Genomic DNA, 25,386 nt, shown 5'->3' with positions numbered 1-25,386 from the left:
AGAGGTTGGACTCGATGATCTTGAGGTCTCTTCCAACCTAGAAATTCTGTGATTAGCAACACAAAATCGGACCTATCCTAATCATTTCTAGGGCGCTTAAGACATCTGCTGGAAATAAGAATAAACTGCAGTGAGGAGGCACATGACAATGAATAACGTAACAATGAAAAACGCTGTGCTGCTTACATTTACATAACATCTAAATTACTCAGCAAATGCCAGAACCATTTCAATTTGAAACTGTTATGTGAAAATATTTTAATAAATAGCCTGTTTATTCCTGCTGTTCTAGTTGCCACTGAGGAAGCAATTTTCAGTGTTGAAAATCTTCAAGTCTGAATGCAGTTTTGAACTTGCACTTCCCTGATGTGTAAGGCTGTGCAGCAGGCTCATGCACAAAATGTAGCACCATGGGCTAGGAAGACACTATAACACTAAAGCACAATTAGAAAGAGGCCAGGTTTCAGGCTCTGGATGGATGTAAGCACCAGCTGCCTTTGCAGTTGGATACAAGGGATAATACAAATTTCCCTTCTCCCCCTCACTGTCTTGCTTACAAATCATGGTGTGACAACAAGCCCTTTTTAAAGAGTTTCCCAGAATATTGTATATTTTGTCTGGGTATATGACCTTAGCCTTGCACACCTCTAGCTGCTTGAGCTGACACTAGAACCCCACAGCTCAGGTTTCCTGGTGGTACCTGGCTCATGGGGTCAAAGGGCATCCCCCACCTCTACAGAGCAGTTTCATGTTTTCCAGCATTCCCCAAAATTGAAGTTATTTCTCAATAGGTTGTTAGGAAAAAAAAAAAAAAAAAAGAAAAAAAAAAGCACAGATACAGGTTATTTCTCTTTTCCACCCTCACGCAGCCTCCCTGTGTGAGAGTCTCCCAGCAAGTGATGTGTGATTTGCACTTTTGTCCCATGATGGGAGCACGGAGATGTGTGTGTGGTGCATGGTGCTGGGGCCTGCTTTACTATTTGTCACTGCCCCTTTCCCACCCTCCAGCAAGGAGGCTGAGTTGTCTGTAGACAAGCAGACATCACCCCAACACTTACATTTAGGCACTATTTTTCTTTCCTAACCAGGCAGCTAAAAAACTCCTTTATATTTTAAAATAAAAGTCTTTTACTTGGACAACATCACATGTTTTCCAGCTCCAGGGACTGGTGCGTGAGCTGATTATGCTTGTGCATGGGAGCAGTGCTGCTTCTAAGGCACAGTAAAGCAGGGTCAGCTGTTTGCACATTGTGTGACAGCCCTGTGGCTTGGCTCCTTGCTGCGGGCCAGGCTGGCAGCCCCCAGTCAGTGTCCTGTCAGCAGGCAGCCACACCAGGCTGTGCAGCAGCAGCACTGCGGGAGCTCTGGTGCCAGAGACAGGGGCCTCAGCAGCCATATGGACATACATGAGGTGGGAACTCAGGTTTGTGGGTGGCCAAAGCCCCCTCCTCAGCCCTCAAGCAGAGAATCTGAGTCCTCTGTGAAGTGCAGACACTGAAGGGAGATGTGATCACACTCCTGAGAAGGTCTGGTTTTCCATCTGGTATAGGAAAATCCTACAAATGTCTACACAAGCCAAAATGTAATCCTTACTCTGGCGAGTCCTACTGGCTTCAAGCAAAGCTGCACTGTTAGTAACCTGCTCTGAACCTGTGAGTGTGCAATTCAGAGTGTCTTGTGAGCGCTACAGTGGCTAAATCCAAGCTTTGTCCAAATTGCTTTGTCTGGCACATGTATGGATGAGCAGAACCTGTTAAGACCGTGTTAACGTAAAGCTGGAAAACCTCAGGTTAGAGATACGTGGCGATCAAAAATAAAATATTTAAGGGGAGAAATTAAATGCTCAGGATGTTTTTAGATCATTTCCTGGAAGGAAAAAAGGCAGCACACATTGCAGGAGAAAAATAAGCACAACGCGTATTTTATGTTTACAAAAGAGAAAGAGACACGTTCTCACACGCACCCCGAGGGCTAAACAAACTGAGCTGCCGCCAGTAATTCCCAACGTGGAAACCTTGCCAAGTCCTCAGGAATAGCATTTCAAAAGACCCCATTCAACTCTTTTATTTGCACCTGGATTGCAAAGAAACCAAAGCTTTACATTTTCCCCTGAATTCCCTTATCTTCAGAGATGACACGGAGTCACCTGATCTGTAAAAACAGTCTCTGGTTTGGGGGTGATTTCATTTTGCTCTCTTTGCACATTACACATAACCTCAAAGCATTTAACTCCAGACAAGGAACAATTTCCTTGGGGTCCTTCCTGCCCAAAGAAATAGGCAATGGCAGTGAACAAAATGCTCAGCACCACTTCTTTTTGCTGCTAAAGCCCTGAAGTAACAGAAAATATTTGGCAATTGTGCTACTTCTTTCAGATGTCTGAACCCTGTAAGAAGGCAACCTTATCAGTGCACAGTGGCATTGGATGGGTAACCAAAGAGAGCGGATCTGGTGAATCCCTTCTGAATTCTGAATCTTTTCTGAATTTATCAGCATTACTTTTACAGCTTTACAACCCTTAACCTCTATTCCCTGCCTTTGCAAGAGAATGAAAAGAGCACAGACAAGACACACAGCCCAGAAAAAGAAATTTGCCCTAAATACATGTGTGATAGATGTAAGTCCTTGTGTGGCTTCTTGCATATTCTTTACCATCCTCTCTGCTTGTTCAGGCCCAGCTGTGAGAAGCTGTTGTGGCAAAGACCTCAAACAGAAGATACAAAAAACACTCAGGAAGCTCAAAATGCTGTCCTGAAACTAGAAAGAAAACTAGAAAAGCCTATTTATTGATCAACCCTATTACCAGTTACATACTGCCTGATGAGGATGCATTTGGAACAGAAGCTTTACACACCTACGTATCCTGAATGCCCTCGTTTCAACACTCAATGACCTTCAGCACAAGTCACTGCTGGGCAGCCTGGGCTCACAATAAATCTGGAATCTCCTTTTTTTCTAAGAGACAGAGCAGAACCCTCAAAGCTTAAAAATTGCCTTTCAAAAGAGCGAATTAGTATGACAGGAAAAAACCTGAACTGATTGCACAACCCCAAAATATAATCTAGAATTTTCACAGAACCTCACATACCATAAGGTTTGCCCTTCCCTCTTCCAAACACACAGCTTGTTTGTACAAATTTCCCCAAAATAACTTTGGTGTTGGGATGTCAGCCATAATCCTGCTTCATACCTGGTTGGACTGGGATCAAATCCTTAAGAAAGACTTTGTAAGTCTTTTTAAGGCCAAAGAAACCAAGCACACAGTAATTTTCCAAGCATGACATACTCCATGATTGGCAGAATCTGCAACATTGCTTGCATTTAAATGAAACAAATGAAAAATCAGCCAGTGGATCCCATCTACCACCCAAGTCAGTTGTAAAAACTAATGCTGGGGGGTGCTAAACCCTTTACTAACCTTTGTGTTACCTAATTCAGTTGGCTATGTTGGCCCTTGGGTTTGCCCCACTTGAAATTCCTTAGCCTGGTAACAGCTCTGATCAGTTTTCGTTTCTTCTTTACACTCTGAGTAGAACAGGCAAATAATTACACACGTACAAGCTTTTTTCCCCAAATCCTATGATGATCTGAGTTTTCTGTAACTGAAAAGCTGCTGAAAAACTTGCTCTGATTCCAGCAGGAGATAGAAATCCCCAGTTTCTCCTTTGGTTAGACATGTCACAACGCAATTAGCTCTGAAACCTGGAGGGGACTGCAGACCTCAGGAAAACACATACATCCTAATAGCAATATGGGAGTAGTTTGCTTTTCTGAGACTGAAGCAGTAACTTTCTTTAAAATATTTTACAAGTAGTGTTTTATTCGTAGCTCTACTACCTCAGGGGATAACAAAGGACGTGATCCCCCTACATAGATCTTATTCCACATAACAGGAAATGACTTCTGCAGCCAGACCTGTTTCAGGATCTCAGTCCAGCATCCAGTCCTCATCTTACACTGACTTCTCATTCTCTTTGCCCAATTGCATGTTCTTTCCACAAACCCAGAGATGGCTGAGAATGGAGAGGAAAAAACAGCTGCATAAAGAGTTTCTCTGAGCCAGTTGACAGAAGCACATAAAGGTGGAACTGTCTCTGAGGGGAATAGACTTTTTACCTTGCAGAGCCTCAGTGAAGAAACTGAAATGAACTTTTCACCAAAGGATGCTTATGCTCTGAATGGCTCAGTTGTTTGAAAGCAAATGGAATGAGTTGGGGAAGTGTGAGCCATAAAACCACCCAGGTGCCTGCGCCATACAGCAGCCATGGCTTCTGCAAGATGTTTCTTTTCCAGCTGAGCACTTCAAGAGAAAATACAGTTTTGTCTATATGAAGAAGCTCTATTATACTGGTGTGAATAAAAAAGTACAATCCCATCCTAGTCTGGATGCAGCTGTAAAGGTATGAAGCTATTATATTTATATAGCACATTCTGATAGGGAAAGTGGAGTAATTAGTCCCAAGAAAAATTACTTCTGTATATGCATAACTTTGTTTGCTCTCTGGGATATATTATATCACTATAACTGCTTGTAAAAGAAAAATTACAACTCTAAATGACATTGTAATGCCGGTTTCTAGACCATACACAGGCTGGTATTTACTTTGGCGAGGCTCTAGGCCTCCTATGTGGAGGCATTTTCTGCTTCTTCACAGTAGCACCGAGAGTTTACATGTTCTCAGCAACATATTTTGACTTTTCTCTGACTCTCCTGCCCACACACTGTATACAAGAAGTTAAACTCACTTTCTCTGTTGCTATAGATTAGTCACAAGTGTGAAACCTATTTTTCAGATGCTCTAGACAGATTCTAGACCAACAATCCCCTATAACCCTGTGGCTTCTCACAGCAGCTTCAAAGAGAGCATTACAATTCGGGTTTTAGGAGTAAAGCCCAACTAAGCTTGTAAAATGCTCAAAGAGACTACTGAAACAAGGTGGATAAAGCTTTCAAAACAGAGTTTCAGTCTGTTCTTAAAAGGACATAACTTGGCATACTCCAAAAAGCACAGGCTTTCACTTGGGCTCTTTGCCAAGGACTCTCAGAATACCAAATTTGGGTTTTCTTTATTCCTTCATTTCTAGTGAGTTCTGAGCTTACCTCACTAGAGTACAACTCTTTCTTTCAGACTCATTTCACAGACAAAACATTTGTTAGCAAAGTCAATGAGAAGAAACAAGTTCATTATAGTGCTATGTCTTTAAAGACACACTAAAGTGCCTGCTGACCCCAAGTGCTGCTCCTGCCTCTCTCTGGACCTGCTGGCCCTGCAGCTGGGACAGCTGAGCTCCACCTGAAACACCTCCTGGGATTCCAGCTCCCTCACTGAGTTAAATCAGCACGAGTTCAGTGTGTCAGGCAACAAGCTGCAGAGGTTCAGGATCCACTTCATGTGCAATTCCACAGCCTCTGAGAAGGGACCAAGTGAAAATCTAACTGGAGGCTATTGATTCAGCTGTTTGCCTTTAATTAACTTCCATTGATGCCCTAATATCTCTGGATAAAATATGGATCAACCCTGAACTTAGGGTTAGTTCTAAATGACAGGCTAAATCTTGTACTAGACCCTTGCAAAGATTTCTGTTTTTCTCTCTGACAGCTCACCTTTTGGTTTCTGGTGTGCTAGCAGGAATGACAGCCTTTTCCACTTTTAGCTGTGCACTGAAATGGGCAGCTTGCATTCAGTGAGCAGTTTTTTAGACAGTCCTGGGTGGATAGGACCCTGTCATAACTATATTCATTTAATAAAGACTAGACAGCTAGAGTCTAGACAGCCACTGTCCTGCTTCCAGTGTTTTGTGTTTTACTGAGAGCCATGCTGGGACTTGGGAACCTTTGGAAGAGTGTCACAATATTTTGTTCTCTGAGCTAGACTCTGCTGGTAGCAAATCCTGTTCATTATCAGAAATGCAGCAATATCTAGTAGGTGCTTATGAGCTCTTCATTAAATAAGGACTGTACTCCTAACAATGTGATCATACTGTATATATATTATATATGTCTGTGTTTTTGTGTACAGCTGCAATACTCACTCATGGGTGACTTTTTGTTGTTGTTTGAATATAAATAAGATCATGGCTTTTGTCTAAACTTAACCAGCTTGGGTCAGAGCCACCTTGGGTGAGCCTGTTAGGTTTGTAGAAACCTTTTGGCTACCCCCTCCTTCCTGAGGCTGACATTGCACTAGGTGTTTTTGAGCATCCATCTGCTTATGCATACCTTTAGCTTCAAAAATAAAACTTAATCTCTGAAGAAATGGCATTCATTTGTGGCAATCCATGCACTGTTCAGTGCCCTTAAAAGCAACCTGTCCCAGCTGAACCCGAAAAGGAAACAGGAATTTCAGATGAGATGTGAGAACAAGGGGGTACCTTATGCTACAGCCAGCTTAAGTATTAAACACATTTCGTAAGCAAGGAGTGCAGCCAACCCTATCACTACGCTTTTATAAAACTGACCTCAGTCAGTCCCTGGTGAGATGTGTCTATGTGACTTGCTCTTGCAGCCGCTGAAGAGAATTTCTTGAAGCTTCTTTTTAAGTTCTTAAGAAAAGAGATGGCACAAACCGGGCTTAGGATTTTTCTACTCATAAGTATTTTACTGCTGGATCAGACCATCAGCCAGGCTTCCAAATTCAAAGCCAGGAAGCACAGCAAACGTAGAGTGAAAGGTACTGGGTTTTAACTGGGAGGAGGGATAGAGGCTTATAGACTATCCAAGTTTACTTTGTACTTAACATTGCATGAATCAGAAAGTAGCATTATGCAAATGTTTATTAACAAATGATAGTTGATCGTATCTTATATTTGCCTTTAAAATACTTTCGTGTCAGTAAAACCAAGAATAATGTGCTGGAATGATTTATAGAAATAGAGCTGTATAGCAGGTATAAATACCTTGCTCGGTTATGCCTGTTCATTTCTGTTGATATTATTTAGGGCTCACAGGTACAGCTGAGGGAGGACTCTGGCCAATCATTCCTAGTTACACAGTTATATTGGCTAAGATCAGAAATTCGTGTACACATGATGGAAAAGAACAGAATAAAATATTAAAGCTTTGAGGGTATTGTTCAAATTTTTGTCCATTTCCTAATTTTAACAGAACGCCTGTGTAATATTTGTGGGATATTACTTTACTTGTGTGAGAAGTATGGCGAAATGGCAAGTCAAACTAATAAAAAGGAATTAGCAGAAAAAGAATAAATTCCCAGAGCAAAGCTTACAAAGCAAATACAAAACCATTGACCAGTGTTTGGAAAAGTCTGTGTACTTAATTTAAAGGCTTATTTCTAATAAAAGTGTATGATGGAGGTTACACTAATGGCAAATATTTAAACTTCTAGTCAGTGGGAAAAAAAATACAGCTTTGACAAAGTCATTTTACAACATGATTATGCTGCTTTGGAGCTATAAAGTTATATATATTTATTTCTCCCTTTGGATCTCTTTAGTTTTTTGCTTGATGTCCTAAGGAAATGCTGCTTATAGATTAGTGTTGCCAGCACATTTGTCTGTCAGCTTTCCCCTAATAACTTTTGCATTTGAACTAATTTAGCAGAATAATGGAGGTACTAAAGATAAGTTGCCTGATACTGTGAAATTCAGAATGTGGGTGCAAAAAAAAATCTGTGTTGTGTGCCACTATGAAAAGGTTGTACCAGCTGCATGCATTCAGCTGTTCTGCTTTTTGCCTCTTTCAAAGCAGACAGGGAACATGGAGATGTCACTACGAACTGGAAATGGGAATTGTGGGGAGGAGCAAGCATGGACTGGGAGTTCTGCCCTAGGGAGCCAGGGAGTCACGAAGGACAGCCAAGGTCCCTCCCTCTGACTGGAGGGAATGTGCAGGAGGGACAAGCTTTCTGGGGTGCAGCTGGAGGATTAGGTGATGTAACACGAATCTGTAGGAACTGTGGGTTTGTTAGTTCTGCTGCTTGTGAAAGAGCTTATTTATTCCTCATGCTCTTTACTGTGGCTTCTGGAAGGTCTGGTTACTGCTGCAATCAAATTGTAATCTTGTGCAATGGAAACGTGTCTGCTAGTTGTTTGATTGTGGTGGGCTAGTATAACGATTAAGGGGAAAAACGGAAAAGACATGGAAACGGAGTTATTGTGTGCAAATTCATGTCTTTTTTTTTGTCTCACCATCTTGTTGGTACTTTTCTAAGTGTCACAAAATGGTGATTTAGGCTGAATGTGAGTGACTTAAGTCACCAGGCCTTCTCTGTACTGATGGAAGGCTCCTCCTTCCATCAGGGTACGTGAGACTGCAGCTCAGCAAGCCTGTCTGCATGCATTCAGGCAATGAACTTAGATTATGTCAACGTCCTTCACTGTATTAAAACAAGATTTGTGTATAAATTTTATGCTCACAGAAATAACATTTCTTTGAATAATTACAACTTCTGTTCTGCTGTTATTTTTATAGCAGATACATATACGTATATATCTATGTATACATACATGTATATCCACACACCACATTGTACAGGTGCAAAAGTAAATAGGCAAATTTTGCTATAAAATAGATACCAGCAAACTAAATATTGATTAGCAGCAACAGTTGATGATTTTGAACTAGTTACCAGGATATGGTCCAACTGAAAATAAGATTAAAAGTATGATGGTGTATATATTTTTTTAATATATATATACTAACCCTACAGAAAACCTTTCATTAAGGAAAACTCTTAAAAAAGACAAAATATACCTTAGCTCAGAAACCTCAGAAACCCAACAGCTGTTCATATAAAAAATAATGTGATTTTTTTTCTTTTCCTTGTATATCTGCTTATTTCTCTGTATTTGTTTTATTTAAGAAAAAGATGACCTAAAGACTCAGATTGACAAATTGTGGCGAGAAGTAAATGCTCTCAAAGAAATGCAAGCACTTCAAACAGGTAAAGCAGCTTACACTGGTCAATGGTTTCAAGAAGTTATCATTGCCTTCATTCTCTCATGCTCTTTACTCTCATCTGTCTCTTTAAGGGGATTTGTGACTGAGAAATACATCTCCTTAGAACCATAGCATGACACTGCTATAATGGTAAAACAAGTGTTGAAGGAAGTATTTGGGGAAAATCAAGTATGAACTAATGGTGTACAAGTGGTGGCTCTTCACTAAGAGCAATAATCATTCTGGAGCAAGGACTGCCTTTGCCTTCTTGGGCACTCTAGACATAACCAGAAAAGGGCATGAGGGTTGCTGGGTTTGAAAGTTTAGATGGTCAACGAGTTGGGTTCCCAGCTCAGAAATAAACATGGGCTAATGATCAAGACAAAAATGGCCATGGAAAAGGATGAGAATCTCAAAAAAAAAAAAAAAAAAAAAAAAAAAAAAAGACTGAGTTTTCTTAAGGTGTGCAGATTGCAACATTGAATGCAAACGTGAATGTTGCCTTACAATTTCTACGTAGCGTTCATTGTGAGTTCAGAAGTATCCTATATCAATGTGCAGAGTCCTTTAAATATTTCATAGTCAGATGGAAATTTCCAAACAAAATAAGAAGGGTAAATACATGCACACCTACTAGACAGTTCTGCTTTTTCACAGCTGTTGACACAAAACTTGGCATTTAAACACATTCAGGAGGACACTACAGAGGAAATTACATCATTCACATGAAATAGAACATATTTTGCTTAGGGATGGTAATATCTGGGATGTCCTGTTTTGCATTTTGGGTTACACAGAGTTTTTTGAGCTTTATTAAATATTTTTCTTTTAAATTTCTTATAAGAGGACTTTAGAAATTTCTTCAAAGAGGAAAACCATGCTAGACAAGTAGTTCTTGTTTAAAAGTAGTTCTTGTATTGCTTCCAGAAGGAGCTTGAGAGTAAGTATGCAGTGGCTTAGAAATGAAACCAGAGCCAGGAGATTTGCTATACTCAAAACTTATTTTGAGCTGTATTCTAAATTCAGAACCAACACTGTTCAACTGGATTCCAAATTTGGCAAAAAGAGACCTATGACCCCTGTAGCTCTGACTGCATTCATTAACGCCTTTATGATATTTCAGAAAGTAGATTTTTTAGCTGCAAGCACTTTGAAGGAATAATACAATCTGATTCCTTCTTTTGCTTGAATTTCCTAGTTCTCCTTTCTGCATATGGTGAAATGTTGCCACTTGCCATTTAGCAGCACATACTTCCTCCCTAAAGAGGGCTGGTCTCCATCATTACTGCATCCTTGTTGAAGTAGATAAGGTCTCTCTGATCTTTCCTATGAATATAAATTTGTTAAAGAATTAAAAATTTAGCAAATATCTTCATTACTTTTCTTTGCTCATTGTCTAGCTTAGCACTTGGAAAGGACAAAGTCTGAAGTATAAGCACAAATATAAAGAGGTTATCTAGAAAATGCAGCCAAGGAATGCAATGACAATTGCAACTAAAATTACTAAAAAAAATTAGACATAGGATATGGTCCAGATTGGATTTCAATATTCCATTGATCAGATACATAATTACCTTTTAATTTATTTTTTAACTAGAACAGATGACAGGAATTAGAAACAGACTATAGAAAACATCAGGGCAGAAGATGTTCATCTTGTTTCATGACATTTCTAACATAAGTACAAGATGAGTTTAAGCAATAAATGAAATGGGATGGAAGTAGTCAGATGCAGATTCTAAAAATAACTATTGCACTATTTTATTCAAGCCCTTTGCTACTTTCATCAACTCAGAAGCAACACTTCTCTGAGGACAGTTCTCTTGTAATTTTTCTTGTGAGAGTCATATTTGTCACATACCTGCATTAGGAGAGCTGGAGAGTGAAGCTTAAGGATTGACTCCTGCAAGCCTGCCCAGACACATCTCAGGCTGGAAGAACTCTGACAATGGTTCTGCAAGGCAATTTCAGTCACAGAGCAGATGCCAAAGTCATGTTCTAGTATACTTGTAGTTTACAGCAAGACTTCCCTGATATGTTCCAGTAGAACTAAAGCCAAACAGATTTATAAATGCAAATGTTTATATTACTTTGTTCAGATTGTCACGCAAGCTCAGTGGTGAGGGTGCTCTAGCTTTTCAAAAAGGTTTTATAGATTTAAGCCACTTTACCTCATTTCAATTTAGATTTTGAAGGGATAGATCTTTAGAAAACGATCATTTTAGGAAACATCATTCAAAGCTTTTACTTTTTACTGAAGCTGCAAACCAATATCTGTTCACAGTCTGTCTTCGTGGGACAAAGGCCCATAAGAAGTGCTACCTCATATCAGAAGGCACCAAGCATTTTCATGAAGCCAATGAAGACTGCATAGCCAAGGGAGGGACTCTGGCTATCCCAAGGAATAGCGATGAAACAAATACTCTTCGAGACTATGGCAAGAAAAGCATGCCTAGAGTGTCTGAGTTTTGGCTGGGTGTCAATGACATGGTAAACGAAGGGAAGTTTGTTGATGTCAATGGCATGGCTCTACAGTACTTCAACTGGGATCGTGCCCAACCAAATGGGGGGAAGCGTGAAAATTGTGTCTTTTTTTCATCACAAGGCAAGTGGGTGGATGAAGTCTGCCGTACTGCCAAAAGATATATCTGTGAATTTTTGATCCCATAATTTCATACACAAATGACCATGACCATGTTTTGGGTTATTAACAAGCAGTTTTGCTTGTTAGTAGCCCCTCCCACTTAGACAGTGGTGAATTAAAAGTATCTGTCTCCTGCCTTGTAGTCACTCTTTCCTGAAACAGAGTTTTCCTTTATTAATTTATTTTCTATTCAGATGCTTAAAATGTTATATTTAGTGAGTGCTCTCATCATGTACAGGAATATATATTATGTTTTGATCTATACTGCATCATCTTTTGCCATGTTATTTCAGCCTGATGTTCGGGTTGCTGGAACTCAGCTGTTTCTGAATTCTGTATCTCCATGTAGGAAGGTATTTGCTTTGTCTCAGATCTCTAATGAACTTATTGGAAATTTACAGAAGCTTGCCTCATGGGGCCATGTGCTAATAGAAGATGTAGGGGTCATCTTAGCCCCAGAGTGTAAGGAGGACTCTGGTGTAATGTAAGCTTCTGTGAAAAATGGCCATCATCCCTATGGAGTTTAACAGGAAAAATCTGTGACCAAGTTTTACCTTGGGCTAAAAAGCTAAATGTAATGAAAATCTGATGTTAGTTTTTAAACTACATGGAGTAAAAAGTGATACACTGCTAGAAAATGGGGAAATAGCTGTTCTAAACATCAGTTACTCTAAATATGTTTGCTTTTAAATGTCTCAATTATGGCTAAATATTAAATGTTATTTAGAAGATTCCCATAGAAGAAAGCAATCTGGGACTAGATCATACCTCTAGGATGGTTAGATGTGCAAAATGTTAAATGTTAGATGTCCTTAGTTAGATGTGCAAAAGCCTCTCCTGCAGGATCAGAAGGAGGCTTTATAATTCAGACAGTAACACTGTGTGAATGCATGAACAGAGGGGAGAGTACCCCTCTCTCCACATTGCAGGTAGCATGCCTGACTGGCACAAAGGAATGGGGCCAAACCATCACTCATTTGGCCACACGTAAATTCTTCAGTTTAACAGCCAATGTTTGAAAATGAAGTAAAATGTGCTGGTTGTTCTTTTGCTGTCTTAACATCACAATATAGATTTGCCTTCATGTTACAAACTGCAGTTTCTCTGTTGTGTAAGGGAATTTCAGTTAATGATTTAAATATATTGTTGCTTGAAGGCTATTTTCTACTTTTTCTCTTTTAATTGTGCAGATTTTCTTAATTTGTGCAATAAATGTGCAATTACTGGTATTTAAATATAGTAGTATTTTTGAAAGCTTAAGCATCCACTCAAAGGCCATTCTTCCTAGTACTTTCTTGAGGATTCAAAAGATCTTTTGGCAAATTATACTGCAGCTTTTCTTTACTCATGTACCAACAAAATTTAGGTCCCTATATGCATAAGTGTTGTATGAGATGCAAACACTCTATGCAGCCCTGTAATATGTGTTGTAATTAATTCACTTTTCCAGCACTTTATTAATTTGTAAAATGGGTCTAATTCTGACTTCTTTTACTTGGCTTCTGAGTTAAAGGAGCAAGAAGTCCCTGGACATTCCAATTTTTCTCTCAAAATCTACCAATCTTTACTGAGTTTGGGAAGCAATACTCTCTTTACCTACATTTTAACGCAATTAAGAGTTTGGGTTGTCTGAAATAGGTCAGTATCTGAGCATATCCCTACAGCTACAGTCAAATTAACAATTCACTGCAAATTCAAGAACCAATTTACAATAAACCACTATCAAACTGCAATGAGTCTATAAAATTTATGTCCTATTTTCTTCAATCTACTTTGAAGTAGAGCCAAGTTTCTAAAATTGCAGGCAGGAGATGAAAACAGTTATAGATGTTATTGGTGAACATTTATCAATTATTTTCCTCTCTCGTGATAATGTAGGGCATTGCCTGCCTTTTCCATTCCAAGCAGATCCCTAAATTATTAGATTCTCTACCTGGTCTCCTGTAATTAGTTTCTGAAATCCTCTCAGGTCTCTTGGTGATGTTTTCACTGCAAATTCCAGCCCTGGGTACCTCACCCCTGCAAAGGCTGCACCCTGGTCCCCATTACAGGCATGCACAGCTGCCCAAAGGGAATTAAGAGCCACAAGTCCTGCTCCCGATTCCTGACAGCCTTCATTAGCTGACGGTCCTTACTTCGTGCAGTATTGTTACTCTGCCCTGCGGATGGGGACAGCATGAGGGCGGGGGCGGTCACGTAGTGATTCCCCATTTCCATACTGGGCTGTCATCACCATTCAGTTAGGGATTACTTGGGTGGCCGGGAATTCAGCAAGACACGACAGCAACTTTTTAGGCAAACCAACCACGGAAAAAGCTCCAACACTCCCACCTAGTGGTACAAGAGCAGAATGAAGACCCTACAAAGTTTGAAGTGTTATTTAAGTGCTATTACCGTGGAAAATGTTGCTTCTAGTTCCTACTATTTCCTAAAGGTAAAGTGCAGTGTAACTTGTCCAAGCACATACTAGTATGTTAGCAAGAAAACTATACATTTTTGAAAGCCTTCATGTTAATTTTCTGAAGTGCTTAATATTCAGCAGCAAAACATAACATTATTTCTGTGTTTGATGACAAGTATTAGCAAACACTCATTTTAGGCAGATATATATATATATATATATATATATATATATATTTAACTCAAAGTATTTCATGGACTCTCTCTTCAAGCAGTCATTGTGATACAAAAACACACAAACAAACAAACAAAAAAAACCCTCAGGAACTGGGCCCTGACTATACAAAAATTAAAAAAATAAAATCCTAAAACCATCCCTAGAACTGCATCATCATGACAAGTTAAATATTATGTGATTTTTCTCCCCACTTATTTTGCGCATACATTTGCCCTCATAGACTTCACCTTATCTGCCTGTGGATTTCCCTGCTCCTCTATCTCACCCCAAGGGAAGTTTCACTCCAACCTTCCTGCCCCAAATGCAGCCAAAGCTGGGACACTGCTCTAAGCCACCCCCCTCCCCGGCCCTCCCGGCCGCTGTCCGCCCGCAGCCGGTGCTGAAGCAGGAGCGGGGCCGGGCAGCGGGCACTGGGCAGCGCCTCTCGCCGCTGGCTGTCCCGGGGCGCTCCCTAAAGAGGGGTTCTCAAGACAGAGGATCCGCGGAGATCTGTCCCGAGTTCCTCTGGGAGCAGGGCAGCTGGACTCCCTCTGGAGTCTCTGCTCTCCAGCCCCTCAGGGAGGGTTGCGAGTCCTGTGCAGTGCTGGTTTCTCATGTTTGAAATACAGTGGATTTGGGGTTACCGCCTAGACTTACAGTCTAGATAGTCAGAAGGAAGATTATAATCCCCATTTTTCATAGGGAAAGATGAAGCATTGAAAAGTAAAGGATTGAAATAAAGAATTGCTGAGCAAGGAACAGAAAATGAAACCTCCTGCAGCCAGTATCTTGGCCATTAGGCTATCTTCCTTCCCCAAGAACCAGATCCAGTGGAGGAAAAGAATTATGACACATGTGTACCCCCGTCCTGAGTGCAGCGGTTGAGTGTGCATGTGTGGGAGTGGTGGAGGGGGCTGGGCTGAAGGATCCAGGTGCCAGACTACAAAGACAGCAGCTGAGAGTGAGGAGGGCAGATGGCTCCTTCCAGAGCTCCCCTGTCTTCTGACAGCGACCCTGAATTTCCCTCCTATGGAAAAGCCCACATCAAGTCAACCTCATTTGGGACTCGGGTCAGAGAATGCTATACCCAGCATCCAACTGACAAGTACTATATTGCATATTTATTCCAGTACATCTAGAGTAATTATATGAGTGTGAGCTATGAGATTAGTGCAGTGAATGGGTTCCTGTTGAACTGCTCTATGAATCTAACACACTGTTAAACAAATTATCATCTTCCATACTTAGCTGAGCACTCAGTCTGAGCTAGCTAAAGCAATGTAAAATATACCAAGATTAAAAGCACAAAACAAACTGTGGCTAGTATCTAATTAAGCAAGGAATAATATAATGAAGTAGAAGCATGGATAGTGCATGTGAATTTATTCTAGGAAAGCCATCCAAATTTGACAAGGCACTATTTCAGTTAATTTCCTTGTAGTCTGCTGAAGACTGAGATATTTGTCTTAGTTCAAATGCATTGTACAGTGTATATTTATGTTATAATTTTAATTGATTAGAAAAATGGAAAGAAAACAACTTCTGTTCCTACTGCAAATATATATTTCATACATGCTACACAAAGTTAAACTATTTCATATAAGAACATAGCTACTGCAAACTTTCAGGCTGATAGGCATAATTATGTGGATACAGTAGATGAGAAACAGCTCCCTCTATTCTGAGCACCAAGGTCAGAGGTTCAAACATTATCTTCAGAGATGTTTACTCTTACCTAAATTTATCTTGGCTTTGGGGTTATTGACATTATCAGCCCACTTTTGTTATTACAGTTAAAAATGCAAATAGATCAGTTTTGAGCTTTAGCAGTGGCAGGTATCATTAATTTTCAGTTAGTAAATGACAGGAGTTAAGTAAATAGATTTCTCTGCTACTTTTATCCCACCTGATTAGAAGTTAGAACCAAGTTAAAGTCACATCAGACCTAACTGATTAAATATATGCCAGAGCAATAGAGTAAACCATTGAAGACAAACTGGTATTGCCAGTAATTTTTTTGAGCTTTCATATCTTTTTTTTTTTTTTTTTAACAAACAAACAAACAAAAAACAACAACTATAAAATGTTTTGGTGATGCTGGTATTACTTGTTTGGAAAAATATCAGAGAGTTTTTCCATTTTTTTCCTAGAAGTCTCTGAGCAGATAAACCTTTTTGAAGGGCATGAGCACAAGTTGCCCCACTGGCCTCAAGAGCAGTACATAGACCACTTGCTGGTAAGTAATCCAAGAACAGAGGAAAGGCCGTCAAACCCATCATTTACCCTCTATGAGTTAAGAGTGCTGCTGTAGGATGTTTATGATACAGATGAGATGTTTCTAGGAAAGTTTCAGCCCGTTCATCCTGCTAACCCCCTAGTCTGTTGCTGCAATAAAGTCTGGCAATTCTTGGAAGCAACCTGTCCTTGGTATATTCCATACCAATCATGTAACATTGCAAATTGCAAATTTGTAAAATCTGGTCATCTCTATAAGGCTGTTCTGCACTAAAAGAAGTAAGAATTATGAAAGGAATTAGCAGGTTCCAGTGAAAAAAAGATGTGGTGCAAAAGTATATCTATGAAATAACAATTGATTGAAAACAGAAACAAGAAGAAAGGAACTGAATATACCCTCTGAATATATCTGTCAGTATATCTTTTCCTGCTGTAGTGTGAGAGATTCTCAATATATACTAAGGACAGACCTTGACACATTATCTTCTTAATTTCATTTTTATATGTTGAATCTGTAAAGCTGTCTGAAGTTTGTGCTTTATAAGGTTATGATCTGACTGACCCCACTGGAACTGTACTGATTTATACCAGCTAAGGAGTGAGCCTGAAGACTGGGGGAAATTACCATGTTTTCACTGCCATTTCTTTCACACTAGTGTGTACATACAGCTTTCAAAATTGCATAACTATTATTTTATTTCATAACATTGTAAAATGCTGAACTGTTAAGATTATTTTGAATCCTTTCAGTTTTACATATAAAAACCAAACACTGCTTACCAGCGTAGACATTTCTAGTATTTTATCAGAAGTCTCCACATCTGCTTTCTTATATAACTCTTCTATTAAAGCTGTTTTGAATAGTCCAACAACATACATGTATCGATTTCAGGTGCACTAGAACAATAAACACTGAAAACTAATACACATGGTATCATCATACATATTATCTGCAACCATCTGATATGCTCTTTTGCTGATTAAAACACAGCATTTGCTGAGAATATTACTTACTAAAAATCACTGCTGCAACACTTCAAGATCTTTCTAAAGAATTGGCTTGAGTGTTTAGTCTGGACATGGAATCTTTTAAACAAAGTGTAACATTTTTGCTCATGTTTTCTTGTAACTTATTCCTAATGACTTTTACAGAGATAGGACTACATTTTCACAAGTTGTTTTGCTGGTATATACATTATAAAAAATGTGAATTATTTTATGCATTTTCCGTAGCACATGTAAAAAAGACCATATGAATATCCTTTTAAAATTAGGTTTTAGATGATTTTGTAAGGAAGCACTTATCTTGTGGCCGGAAAAAACAGCAAAAACAACAAAAACAAAACAAAACACCCATGTGGCAGTGGATAGATCTTGTGGAGAATCCAGTTCAGTTTGTGGATTCATCCCAGATTACATTGTGAAATCCTGTAATGTACAAGGAGCAAAAGCAGCTTTTGAGATCAGAGATAATAAAGAAAACAGCTTTGGCTTTCTCTTATATACTATCCTCTGCCCTAGAGACACCATGATAAATGGAAGTGAATGGGATTTTATGGATTTTATAAGCATTTGAATCTTTCTAAACTTTTGTTTGCACATCATTCTATTGTTTCCTACAATATTTTTGCCAATATGTGGCAATTAAGTAACATCCACTTATCTTGCTGGCATAGCAGAGACACTAGGAGACTTAATGAAGTCCTTACCCAGCAGAAGGGAAGCCTTTCTGCCTTTTTTCAGATTTTTTAAATACATTTTTTTTCAATCTTCATTAGATGCCCTACTGAAACTCTATATTCTACTAGTATTAAGTTAAAACCAGATAATTTCTTAGGGAATATAAACTGTACCTGCATGTGTGTGTGTACAGAAATGTTCATTGTTGTCAAAGACTGGAATCTAAGTCCAAAAGCACGCTTCTAGCAAGTGTTATTAAAGAAACTGTTAATAGCACCTTACATGAGCAGTACAATATATCACAGTGTCTCCACCTGGAGCACTGATGCCTTGCCAGACATCACAAGGTAACTTGCAAAACATTCTCTCTGCCTTCCAAAAAACAATCTCATAAGCAATCCTATGCACATGACCAAACCATTAAAAAAACAAAATGGAATATGTTAACGTGAATATGTGAATCATAAAATATATTACATTAATATGAAACGTTTTGGCAGTGATACACAAAATAATCCATTTCTAAAGGGCTAGGCAGTCAAACCCTTATTAATTAATTAATTTATTTTTATTTTATTTTATTTTATGTTATTCCAGGATAGTAGGTGGCCCTTTGTTTTTAGAAAGGTTAGAAGTACTCTATGCACATCAAAAGAGCTTTTGTAGTCATAAGCAATTTATTGGTTGGCTGGTCCGTGTAATAGCTGTTTATTAAGTCATACATTAATCACTCTGTAACCTTTAACAAATTATTTATAAGTGTTAATTAATGAAAAACATCTTTTTGTTAGCACGCTGTAAGCATTATTAATCATGAAATATCATGAAAGACAGATACCCCCAATAGTCTCATTCAGCTTTCTTGGCAAGTAGGAATAAGTAGGAGTAAATAAGCTAGGTTACATATGAAACGTTGATTAGAAGGAAATGATTACCATATGAATTTGGTAATTCTACTGAAATATTAAGGGAAGGTGATAAGAATAGAATGTTCTGGAGACTCTGCCAGTTTCCTTTCCCATGCATTGCATTAGTAGTATTGCAGTGTTAATCCATTCAGTCATTGAAAGAAAAGAGAAAAAGGCCATTGGTGAATAGGCAGGGAAATGTCAAGCTTTATGCAAGATGCAGATGTTCTTCATTATGCAGTGTACAAAGACTCTGAGAAAGGAGCTCATTAGTAGAGCTGGGTGAATAATGGGTTGCCTGGTTTTGTGGTCAAACTAAAAAAGCAGGAGGGGAAAAATGATCAAACTAAGCAGAAAACTTTTTTTTTCTTTGCCTTTTTTTTTCCTCCTTGGAGAAAAGAAGAAAGAGAGATTGGGTGCAAGGAAGAGAGGGAGAAAAGAGACAAAAAATTAAAAGCTGATTTCTGCCTGGTAGGCACTGTACAAGCTGTCCTTTCCATAACAGCTGATGAGAACAGATATTCATCAGGCCAAAATGAATATACCATGTCTGTGGTATCAAATGTTCTATGTTGCATGCCCTGAGACAGCAAGATCTGATTTTGCTTTTTGGAATCTATGTAGTCACTCAGCGTAGAGCTATGCCTGAGATAACAAACTCTGCTGAGGACAACTGCCTGTCTCATACTAAAAATGCACCTTTTGTCTTTGGACTTAATCCTGAGAAAGTGAGAGCACACCAACTGCCATGATCTGTGACTCATTCACATATCTTCCTTAGATGCCATGTCAGTATTAACAGGTGATTTTATGCTATCTTTCTTTCATAATATAGCTTTCTGCAGGGACAGTAAGATTTTTCTTGAAACATCTTGGTAAGGTACGAACCTCTGATTCTCTTATCTTTGCTTTTACATACCTTCTTGTTCAGCAATGGTATACTCCATGGGCATCTCAGTTCTTTTGTCAGGAGCTGGGAATGTTCCTCACATTCTTCTGAAACAACAAAAATTGACTTTTATTGAGGAGAAAGAAAAATAATATGCTATCAAGTTCTGCTCCCAAAGAAATCACACTTGTTATTAGAAGCTAATGAATAATGTGAAAAACATGCAGGAACATAATCTTTAGCCCAGAGATCTGCCTTTTAACACTGTCATGTGTTACGTTTGAGTATTCAGAACATTTGCTGTTTGTTGCAGAAGATCCCGCATTAGAGTCTTGTGTCTGGCTTAGGGATACAAAAGAGTGTGTTTGAAGATTTTTATTAACACATTTTGAGGGTTTCATTTTACCACCAATGATAGAGTAAATGTGAAGAGTTTTGTGAGTTTGATCAGAGATTTAAAATGCTGGATTCTCTCCAACTATGGAATAGAGGTTCCAGCATAGAAATGTTTTGTGCCAAGAAAAGCAATTTAAACATGAGTAATGAGGGCACATTGTTAACCATTACTCTTTAAAGATCTATTTTTCATTTTTAAAGGCTGCACAAGCACAGACTATTTTTGGAAGTAACTTTCCCCTTGGTCCCTCTTCAAAACCACAGAATATATATTCTCATTCAGTAAGGAAAGGTGAATACCTTAATTCAAACATCTTGTACAATAAAAACTAGAATTTCAAGGGAACTCATGACCAGGTTTTTAAGAGTACATTCAGACTCCAGACCCAAAGTTCAACAGCATTCAGCACTTAATAGCTTAAGCCCTTTTGAAAATCCAGCTACTTGGTGCCAACATGAGAATTTAGCCATTTGAAGTTTTTCGACCGATACAGACATGCCGTTCAGTGAAATGCACTGCGTTTTCCAGGTCATTATGCAACATTTGAAATTAAATTCAATGTATCTGTTAATTTGCACTTCCACAAATGCTTTTGTTCTTATTAGGTCATCTTAACAGTAAGTTAGTAGATTAAATAACTGTGACTACTTTTTTTGTTACTGAATTACAGAATCAGTAGATGTCAGGAATGCAAATGAATGTACTGCTAGCATTCTTCTGAATTCAAATTGATTTTCAGGCAGAATGAAAATTGGCTGAAGGTCCATAAACAGAAGATAATAGTCCACTGAGGAGAAGTACCCCAGTGAAATGCCTCAGGGATGTGAATTAAGTCTCAAACTAATTTATTTTATTTAGATGACAAGGCTGACTCTATAGGACACATTTTCAGCTGTGCAAGACTGTAGACCATTTAACTTCAAACAAAGAAACATAACTAATGACTGACCAGATGTTTTACAAAAAAAAAAAAAAAAAAAAAAAAAAAAAAAGAAAAGGAGAAAAGGCGTTTGTCATTAGTCTGTGCTGTCATGTTTCTCTCAATCCCTCTCAGCTTCAGTAAGCCTTCTATGGGAGCTCTTTTTTATTGTGTCTAAGCCTAAGGCTAGTCCATCATAATCCACATGTTTCCTAAGAACTGTTTTGCCATGATTTTGTTGCTACAGGTGGCCTTCCATCAGGATGTGCATGGTATTTTTTTTCCAGAAGGTTATGTGCAATACAAATGAGAGCCAGCTGAATTTAGATAGTTGGTCCCTTTCTTCTGCATTTGTGGATGTTTTTCTAAGAGGCGTGTATCCATAGGCTTGGCGTGTATCAGTCATGCCAAGAATATGGATATCCTGTAATATGTGATGAAATGTTTGTAGAAAAAGGTTCGGTTGGCTTGAAGTGCTCTTACACAGTTGTATGTAATATGCATTGAGGAAGAATTCCCACAGTCTTGTTATGGAAATGACGTTACTACTGCAAACCAAATGTGACATGCTTTCACTGGGATGACCACTAAGATATTCAGAGAAAGAAGGAAACAAAAGCAAGTCTTTTAAACAAATAAACAGCATAAAGTTAGCTGAGGGTAACTGAGAGGGGTGTGGTACTTCTTTATTCATATGCATTGTACCCTGAAGTTCTTTTAAAATAAAAGCTGGACAGAAATGTCTCACAGGTAACATGTTATGATGTCTGTTATCAACAGTTCAAGCAAGATTAGAATCAGCTCAAGATTTTTCTGAGTATTTCCAAAATAAGTTGCCTGTAGTCCATACTGCATTGACATCTCTGACATCCTGATTTTCAGTCCTGTTTTTTTCCTTGACATAATCTAACAGTCAGCCTATGAAAAAAACCCAACCACATTCACTAAAATATTTTTGTAATATTTATCAGAAATGGTTTTCTTTGAAACAGTTTTATTTTCTCCTAGCAGTGTGACATGGAATAGAATGTTTTGTTTAGCAGAGAAAAAAACTTCCATTTGATCATCTTGATCCTGTATCTAAATAATATCCTTTGTGGTGCTGTAAACTGATTGCGTATCATCAGCGCTCAGTACTCATTCTAATGTGTTGCTTTTATAAATAAGGTGATCCTAGTTGTTAACCTGCTAGAACAAGGCAATAAGCATGCAGTTATTTAGTTATAATGAGCTGTTGTGTTGAAGGTGTCTTAGAAGAGAACAGTTTTCAGGAGAGAAGAGTTTTTCAAACTAAAATGTAAAATGCTAGAGTTTAATCTAAACAACTGTTTGAAATGCATTCATTGTCCATAGATGGCATCCATTGTTAAAAGTGTGAGGAAGTTCATTAAAGATGAAATTAATCAGGATTAATTGATTCAGAAAGGGTACTGGTGATTAATATTTATAAACAGTTACAGTTGTCATTCTGTTTTGTTTTAGTAAAGCTTCTGCTCCATCTCTTTGATTTCTTCTGAATAGTTGCACACAAAACATTTGAATACTTAAATCTCTCACAATGAACACTTAATCTCTTAATGTCTGTGGTCAAATATCAACGTTCATCTTCCATTTGAAATACACCAGCAATTCCCCTTGTTCTCTGATTTACAGTAATGTTTCACTTGCATATTCTTGCTTTGTCACTGTTGCTTCAGGTGGGAGCTGGACCAATAATGAAAATGAACCAGATGTTCTCCTATACTCTCCAGATTTGATGCAGCAAAAATTTCCAAGGTTAACTTTAGATGTGTGACTAGTACTCCTGAACTCAGGGAGAGAGATTGCAAAACCAAGAGTGAGTAACAGTGTTTGTGGCACTGGGGTATAAGAACTTTATGGACACAGAAGGTTGTATGACTGGGATTCCAACTCCGCAGTTTCCGCATACGTGTCATAGAAAGACACCATAAGTAAAATGCCCTTTAGGTAGTTTTCAGAGGAAATTAGAAGACTGTCAAGAATAAAGTTTATGTGAACCATACTAACTTTGAAATTATATTGAAAACGATGTTATGATTTGTAACTAAGGAGGATAACATTCTTAAAATTTCTAAAAATTATCTTGAATAAAAACTTAGCTATTTCAAAAGTTTAAACAGTTTTCATAATTTGGACAGTAAAGTGACCTTCTAAACATTTAGTTATTTACTTATTTATTCAATGGAGAGCTGAGTTTACCTGCACCAAGAAGATAAATATTAATTTGTTCACTTGAAGGATATGGCACATGCACACTAGGCAGCAATGCAAAAATTCATTTATAGTGTCCCAGTGGATTAAATCCATGGCCTTATGCAGACCATACTGCTTTAACCTAATGCTGAGGTAAGAAAGGCGTGAGTCATGGAGGCTGAATTTTCATCTGAAAAAAAACAGCTTCAGCCCATGCAAACATGTTTTAGCAGCTGCTGAAAAAACATGGTCTGAAAGCTGTTCAGAATTGTCATATTCCTAAACTATGATTTCTAACAAATAGACACATCAGCTATTAAAGATGCTGTGTCACCTGGATGCTTTTGCAATGTCATCATTATTGTTCTCATCTCTGGATGACTCTCAGTGCTTAAATCCTTGTCAGATTGATCAGTACTCCGACCTCTGACAGACAATGGTCAGGATTCCACAAAGCATATAAGCCTGTGATTAACATTAAAGAAATGTTATTTTTTTGCTGCCAGTGTGACCAAATTTATGTCCATGTTTCCAACGGAGAAACAAGACAAACACATTTGATTTTGATGGTTTAAAGTACAGCTAACAGAAAATGAGATTAAGATTCTAATTGACGGTTATGTTATTGTGAAATCAACAACCATTTCTAAATGTCTTCTTGTTTTAATTTATCCACTTTCTGGCAGGCTGTGGAATTAATTTTGGTCTGTGAGGCTTAGAATCATCAGAAGAATTAATTTACAGGATTGCTGCAGCAATGGATCTGAATGGCATCTTTGAAGTACTGTTTGCTAAAATATGACTCTTAAAGCATATGACAGAAGATTTTAAGCAAAATGGATTATTTACTACTCTGCCTGAATGAACATGATGACTGAGATCGCTGTAATAATATGCAGATCCATTCTTTTTCTGCAGTGCAAAAAATGGATAGTAACTTCATAGAACTGCTATTACAAGAAACAAAAACCATAACAACGCACACACAGTATAACTCAAAGGAAAGATTGCCCACTTGCCCAATTTATATGCAATTTCATGCTTTCGTACAGAGCTGATGGGAAGTGACAAGAAAGAAGGCTGTGTTACCTCTATAATTTAAGATCAGAAGAAGAACCTTCACTTGTAGTAAAAATGTTACAGGCCTCAATCTGTGTCCTAAAGGGAAGTGTGTAGTAGTTTCTCAAATGTTTTCATAGAAAGCGAAATTGCACTGAGAACAATATAAACCCATAGGGTTATGTGGTATGATATTACTCATGTAGTAGGGACTTCAAGACATTTTGTTAATATCCATGTTGCTCTGTCAAACAAAGCCTTTGCTTTTTCATTCACAGCATAAATATTTTTACATGAAAGGCAGTGGCTTAATTTAATGCATATATACACATATACAAATATACGCCTACTTTTAAGATTCCATTTTTCTTTCTAATCTAGAGTACATTATACACTCTTAGAACTGAAGTACTGCAGTGCTGTTGTTTACCTTTAGGACATAATGCATACTTCATGCAATACAGATGGTTAGGATAGGATGACTGACAAATGATTTCCACATTCCCACTGAGCACGATTCATGGAATGCTTACACTAAATACTAAGAGACTGACACAGGAAGAAAAACAACAACTAGCTTTTCCTACCATACTGCTTCTAGATGAATACTATTTTTGTATTTCAAATATTGACTATTTTTTTGAGCATGGCAGATCCCTCCCGTCAGTCACCTATGAAGTATTTCAGCAGCTTCCTGGACCAGAAGTGATCACATCACTGAAGTTTCCCTCCAAATATATTTACCTATGATAATATATTTGCCTAAGAGAATCTTAATACTCCCAGTAATACTTGCATGAAAATTGGCTCTTGATGATGCATGACATTTTATCCCTAGCAAGAGGTGATTTAGAAGGTGTAATTTCTCAGAGGAACAGGCAGAGTGATGGGAACAGCAGGACAGAAGAATGTTCAAGCTGCTTTT

At 38.3% G+C, this 25,386-nt stretch overlaps 1 protein-coding gene across 2 annotated transcripts; it reads left to right on the top strand.

Annotated features, from left to right (window-relative positions):
* Positions 1–6,187: 6,187 nt before the first annotated feature.
* On the top strand, positions 6,188–13,254 carry CLEC3A (C-type lectin domain family 3 member A). 2 transcript variants are annotated; one of them, XM_005018258.6, is made up of 3 exons: positions 6,188–6,671; positions 8,823–8,903; positions 11,184–13,251. In XM_005018258.6, exons 1-3 carry the CDS (start codon positions 6,557–6,559, stop codon positions 11,567–11,569), a joined length of 582 nt encoding a protein of 193 aa, XP_005018315.1. In that variant the 5' UTR covers positions 6,188–6,556; the 3' UTR covers positions 11,570–13,251. The 2 variants fall into 2 exon arrangements, with proteins under 2 accessions (XP_005018315.1, XP_038041548.1); XM_038185620.2 differs by lacking the exon at positions 6,188–6,671 and adding an exon at positions 7,620–7,888 and having other exon boundaries at positions 11,184–13,254.
* Positions 13,255–25,386: the final 12,132 nt, after the last annotated feature.

This window comes from Anas platyrhynchos, chromosome 12 (assembly GCF_047663525.1).
Source record: "Anas platyrhynchos isolate ZD024472 breed Pekin duck chromosome 12, IASCAAS_PekinDuck_T2T, whole genome shotgun sequence".
Taxonomy (NCBI): Eukaryota; Metazoa; Chordata; class Aves; order Anseriformes; family Anatidae; genus Anas; species Anas platyrhynchos.
Note: the sequence above shows the minus strand (reverse complement) of the source record. Positions and strands in the feature narration are given on the sequence as shown.